A 6,525-nucleotide genomic window follows, 5' to 3' on the forward strand; every position below is an offset into this window, starting at 1 on the left:
TTGATCACTTGGGCCAATCAGTTGAGGAGTGGCAGATGGAGTTAAATTCAGATAAATGCGCGGTGCTGCGTTTTGGGAAAACAAATCTTAGCAGGACTTATACACTTAATGGTAAGGTCCTGGGGAGTGTTGCTGAACAAAGAGAACTTGGAGTGCAGGTTCATAGCTCCTTGAAAGAGGAGGCACAGCTGGATAAGATGCTGAAGAAGGTGTTTGGTATGCTTTCCTTTCTTGGTCAGAGCATTGAGTATAGGAGTTGGGAGGTCATGTTGCGGCTGTACAGGACATGGGTTACTGTTGGAATACTGTGTGCAGTTCTGGTCTCCTTCCTATCAGAAGGATGTGGTGAAACTTGAAAGGGTTCAGAAAAGATATCCTAGGATGTTGCCAGGGTTGGAGTATTTGAGCTACAGGGAGAGGCTGAATAGACTGGGGCTGTTTTCCCTGGAACGTCGGAGGCTGAGGGGTGACCTTATAGAGGTTTACAAAATCATGAGGGGTATGGATAGGATAAATAGACAAAGTATTTTGTCTTGGTGGGGGAGTCCAGAACTAGACATATGGTGAGAGGGGAAAGATATAAAAGGGGCAACTTTTTTCACACAGAGAGTGGTGTGTGTATGGAATGAACTGTCAGTGGAAGTGGCGGAGGCTGGTACAATTACAGCATTTAAAAGACATCTAGATAGGTATATAAATGGGATGAGTTTAGAGGGATATGGGCCAATGGGACTAGATTAGGTTAGGATAGCTGGTCAGCCTGGATGAGTTGGACTGAAGGGTCTGATTTCCGTGCTGTATATCTCTATGACTCTTTGACTCCATGATTATTAGAGATCTCAACTGAGCATAAATCCCCAGCTTGCAACTTTGTGTACAATAGTGTGAAGGGTAACTCTAAAGGAGATCAGAGACTTCTTAAAAGAATATAGATTTATAAACTAAACCAGATTAGATCGCTTCCTTACCAGGCTTCTCCTGAGGGGCTGACTCAGGAATTCTTTCTGAGGTATGCATTCATCGGCAATGGCAATTCACTACAAGGTCCTGATAATGAGTGATAAGCTATTCAATTATAGAGGACTTCAGGGCCAAACTCCGAGGCAGTTCCACACTAAGCCATACCTCCACGCACTAACATCGGCGATTAGGGGAAAGAAACACCATGTGTTTATTTAGTACATTTTGTGACATCAGAATGTCCCAACAGGTTAATAGGTCAATATTTCTTGAAGTGTAGTGTAGTAACATAGGGCAACAGACCAGCTACATTATACACAACAATCTGCCACAACAGCAGTATTATTGACAGTTTTTCTAGCTCTAACAGTTCACAGATCAATTCAAAACTGTGTGCATTTTGTTCCACTTTTAAATCCTTATCTTCATTAGCATCCAACAGACATCATTCAAATTCATTAGCATGAATATACCTAGCAAAGAAGCATACTCAGGGAAGATTTAGTTTAAAATAAAGACAAAGTAGAGTCACGTGAAGCAGTGTTTACAACATTTTAACTGGCAACTATCCAGCTTGGACCATGAGAATCGTTTTAACTCAGAAACATACATGCTTTGCACAGAAAGGAGACAAGAATGATTTTTCGCATTTGTTAAAAAAATTAACTCACTCACCTCCTTGGGTACTGAAACAATGTAGAAGGTGGGTTGTTCTTCCCTGCCATGGAAGAATTCAAGCTTACATTTTTGTTCTTGGTGAAGTACAAAGCTTTATTCGTTTCCAGCCCCCTAACAACAAGTCCAAAGAGCAGTTACGGCAGCTGAATAACATACTGACTTTTAACTTCCCACCCTTTCATAAACTCAGCAGACATAACATCTGCAACTAGTTTTGCCACTCTGCGGCATCCAAACTCACTCAGGAAGAGGCGGGTTATATACACAGAACTTAACTCTTGCTGATTGAAGCAATTTCCCTCAACTTCGCTCTACTATGTTATCTTGAATCCCAACAATGCAAACGGCTCATTACGGCTGCAGGAAAGGAACTTTTTTTTTAAGAGAAACAAAGTTTGAGCCAACTGCAGTAACCTGATCTCTTCCCACTAATGCCAAATTTAACTTCTCATGCAGCAGTTATCAGTTGAATACAGGCAAGATAATGTTAAAACAAGGACACAGCTACACCTCAAGACTGGCTCTTTGCTCAAACAAACAGAAACTTCTGCTGTAACAAATATGAAATTCTACACTGAAAAAAGTGATCAAATGAACACAAAAATGAAAGACACATTTATTTGACCATTCATGACAACAGGATATCCTAAAGTACGTTTGAAGCGTGGTTACTGTTGTAATGGAGAAAATGTAGAAAATGTAGTTTGCATTGAAAATGTATAACCATCTTACCCTCTTACATTCAAAAATCAAGAGCTCATCAGGTTTACAGGAAAGAACAGTTTTGCAACACAAGAATGAACTATTTAAAGATTCCATTGTTCCTTTAATGAACCAGCTCAACCATAATGATCTGAATGGCCTCATGCTGCGCTGCTGTCATTCTGAGATTCGGTGATGCACTGAACCCTCAATTTTCGCCGTTTCTCGTTTTTTCTACTTCACTCATGGAAATACCTTTTGCTGGTGGTTCAGTAATGTATCACCTGTTAAGCCATTTAAACCAGAACAACCTCAGATTTCATTCCTTTTCTGTAGTGTTAGCTGATATCATCCTGGCTTGCACTGGAGATACAGAATTGGTCCCATCATCTCGAGGTTGAAAAAATGCAATCAGGCTGCTCATGGGCCCCTGCGGGAACATGCATTTGTGCAACAGGTCAGGATGGAATGGAGTTTGAAAGTTAGATCCCTTACAATGAGAATGCCTAAAAACAACAAATCGAGATTTGTACACGAATAATGGAAACTTTCCTGATGCACTGTAAGGCTGTGTTACCCTTGAACTATATTTTGGCATTAGTATAACTTGCAGCTAAGCAGAAGGGAAGATGACTCATCCAGGTCATGGTTCAAGGTGACAAATACATTTCCTCGTTCTGTATAAGTAGTAAGTGATAAGTGTAGTTCATTTGAACTACGTAAAACAAAATTCACAGGTTCAGATACTCTTGTCAGTTTTAAGTTTGTTACTCCTGGTAGCTATATTCAGAGAGGAAGATATTTTCCTAAAATACTTCAAAATCCTAAGTAATAGATAGGTATGTACATAATTTATTTTATTGAATCTACTTTATTTCTTTTAATAATTTTTAATGTTTTATGCTTCAGAACTACTTATAATGTGCAGTTGGTAAAGCAGCAGACACCTCCCCAAAGTGAAACACCTGAGCAGTCCATTTCTTCTTTTAGTTATTTCAATCAACCCGTTCAGACTTGTGATGTCACACCTCCAGGCAGGTGGGACTTGAACCTGGATATTCTAACGCATAAGACGTAGGAACTGAAGCAGACGATTCAGGGCATTCAATCAGATTGTTGCCGATCTGAAAATGCTCAACTCCACCTTCCTGTCTTTTCCAACCTTGGATTCTCTTACGGCTAAAAATCTGCCTTTCTCGGCCTTAAATATACTTATCGATCCATCTAGGCAGCTGTCTGCAATAAAGAATTTGACAAATTCACTACCCCATGAGAGAAGTCCTCCTCATATGTCTTAAAAGGGCAACCGCTTATTCTGAGATGATTCCCTCTGATACTAGACTCTTCCACAAGGGGAAGCAACCTTTCTGCAACTCCCATATCAAGCCCTTTAAGAATTTTGTATGTCTTAATAAGGTTCACCTCTCATTTTTCTAAACTCTAATAAATACAGTAGGTACTCAACCTTTCTCCAAAGGACAGCCCCTCCATATCTGATATCATCTTAGTGATTCTTCTCTAGATCTCCTCTAATGTCAGTATATTTTTCCTTAGATAAACAGCCCAAAACTGCTCCCAGTATTCTTTGTTTAGACTTAGCAAGATGTAGGGACACTACCAGAAGAGCCAGAAAATGTTAATCAACTTGTCCAGACATATGACATCCCTCAGGGGCAACGTGGATTATGAACACAGAGAGTCACTACCGTTGCTCCATAAGATCCCAGTTTCTTCCTTTGTACTATATTGTTAAATTATTTCAGGCCACAACTATTAAATTGCATTGAAAAATAATTGTCTTCAAAACAGCTGGCATAGTTCGCTGATTCATTAACCCTGCAGATTAGATTTTATTTCAAGAATCCAAATTTCACCATTGGCTATGATGGGATTTGAAACAATATCCCCAGAACTTCAGCTTGTGATTATGGATTACCTGCGACATATGGATGGCACGGTGGCACAGTAGTTAGCACTGCTGCCTCACAGCGCCAGAGACCCGGGTTCAATTCCCGACTTAGGTGACTGACTGTGTGGAGTTTGCACATTCTCCCCGTGTCAGCGTGGGTTCCCTCCGGGTGCCCCGGTTTCCTCCCACAGTCCAAAGATGTGCAGGTTAGGTGAATTGGCCATGCTAAATTGCCCGTAGTGTTAGATAAAGGGGTAAATGTAGGGGTATGGGTGGGTTGTGCTTCGGCAGGTCGGTGTGGACTTGTTGGGCCGAAGGGCCTGTTTCCACACTGTAAGTAATCTAATCTAATTACTATTATGCTACCACTAATTCAATAAAATCTTGAATTAAAAGCTGTTCTAATGGTAACCATGTAACCATTGTCAATTGTCATTAAAATCCATCTGGTTCACTAATGTCTCAGGGAAGAAAATCGGCAGTCCTTGCCTAATCTAGCCCACATGTGATTCATTCCTGACAAAGGACTTCTACCAGAAACGTCAATTTTCTTGCTCCTCGGATGCTGCCTGACCCGCTATGCTTTTCCAGCACAACTCCAATCTTGACTCTATATGTGACTCAAGTCAGCATTGTGGTAGATGCTTAAATGGCTCTCAAGACTATTTCAGAGGGTAACTAGGGATGGGTAACAAATGCCGACTTGCCAGTGACACCTACATCTCATACAATAATAAAATATTCTTGATTCTGAATGACAGAGAGATTCAAGATCTCGCAGTCTTTATCATGAGATGGCCTTTTAGTTTTAGTGAAGTTCCTTCATCACCAGAGGGAAATTAAGAAACAAACTTGTAAGGAGATCTCAGCTATCTGTAAGAATAATAGGGTGGTTATGGTAGGGGACTTTAACTTTCCAAACATTGACTGGGACTGCCATGGAGAGGAATTTCATAAGTGTGTACAAGACAATTTTCTGATTCAGTATGTGGATGTACCTACTAGAGAAGGTGCAAAATTTGACCTACTCTTGGGAAATAAGGCAGGGCAGGTGACTGAGGTGGGGGAGCACTTTGGGGCCAGCAACCATAATTCTATTCATTTTAACATGGTGATGGAAAAGGATAGACCAGATCTAAAAGTTGAAGTTCTAAATTGGAGAAAAGCCAATTTTGACGGTATTAGGCAAGAACTTTCGAAAGCTGATTGGAGGCAGATGTTTGCAGGTAAAGGGACGGCTGGAAAATGGGAAGCCTTCAGAAATGAGATAATAAGAATCCAGAGAAAGTATATTCCTGTCAGGGTGAAATGGAAGGCTGGTAGGTATAGGAAATGCTGGATAACTAAAGAAATTGAGGGTTTTGTTAAGAAAAAGAAGGAAGCATATGTCAGGTATAGACAGGATAGATCGAGTGAATCCTGAGAAGAGTATAAAGAAAGTAGGAGTATACTTACGAGGGAAATCAGGAGGGCAAAACGGGGAAATGAGATAGCTTTGGCAAATAGAATTAAGGAAAATCCAAAGGGTTTTTACAAATATGTTAAGGACAAAAGGGTAACTAGGGAGAGAATAGGGCCCCTCAAAGATCAGCAAGGCGGCCTTTGTGTGGAGCCACAGAAAATGGGGGAGATACTAAATGAATATTTTGCATCAGTATTTACTGTGGAAAAGGATATGGAAGATATAGACTGTAGGGAAATAGATGGTGACATCTTGCAAAATGTCCAGATTACAGAGGAGGAAGTGCTGGATGTCTTGAAATGGTTAAAAGTGGATAAATCCCCAGGAGCTGATCAGATGTACCCGAGAACTCTGTGGGAAGCTAGAGAAGTGATTGCTGGTCCTCTTACTGAGATATTTGTATCATCGATAGTCACAGGTGAGGTGCTGGAAGACTGGAGGTTGGCAAACGTGGTGCCACTGTTTAAGAAGGGCAGTAAAGACAAGCCAGGGAACTATAGACCGGTGAGCCTGACCTCAGTGGTGGGCAAGTTGTTGGAGGGAATCCTGAGGGACAGGATGTACATGTATTTGGAAAGGCAAGGACTGATTCGGGATAGTCAACATGGCTTTGTGCGTGAGAAAGCATGTCTCACAAACTTGATTGAGTTTTTTGAAGAAGTAACAAAGAAGATTGATGAGGGCAGAGCAGTAGATGTGATCTATATGGATTTCAGTAAGGCATTCGACAAGATTCCCCATGGGAGACTGATTAGCAAGGTTAGGTCTCATGGAATACAAGGAGAACTAGCCATTTGGATACAGAACTGGCTCA

The 6,525-nt window shown here is 41.0% G+C and overlaps 1 protein-coding gene across 3 annotated transcripts in view; it reads right to left on the reverse strand.

Annotated features, from left to right (window-relative positions):
- The window catches only part of acacb (acetyl-CoA carboxylase beta), a 129,557-nt gene extending 127,676 nt beyond the window's left edge, over positions 1–1,881 (reverse strand). The window contains exon 1 of one of the 3 annotated variants that reach the window (XM_060843485.1): positions 1,636–1,878. In XM_060843485.1, coding sequence (XP_060699468.1) covers positions 1,636–1,685 — 50 coding nt within the window. In that variant the 5' untranslated portion in view covers positions 1,686–1,878. Of the gene's footprint in view, positions 1–1,635 lie in introns of all 3 variants that reach the window. The other 2 variants (XM_060843486.1, XM_060843487.1) reach the window with 2 other exon arrangements.
- Positions 1,882–6,525: the final 4,644 nt, after the last annotated feature.

The sequence above is a fragment of the Hemiscyllium ocellatum genome, chromosome 24 (genome assembly GCF_020745735.1).
Source record: "Hemiscyllium ocellatum isolate sHemOce1 chromosome 24, sHemOce1.pat.X.cur, whole genome shotgun sequence".
In the NCBI taxonomy this organism is placed as follows: Eukaryota; Metazoa; Chordata; class Chondrichthyes; order Orectolobiformes; family Hemiscylliidae; genus Hemiscyllium; species Hemiscyllium ocellatum.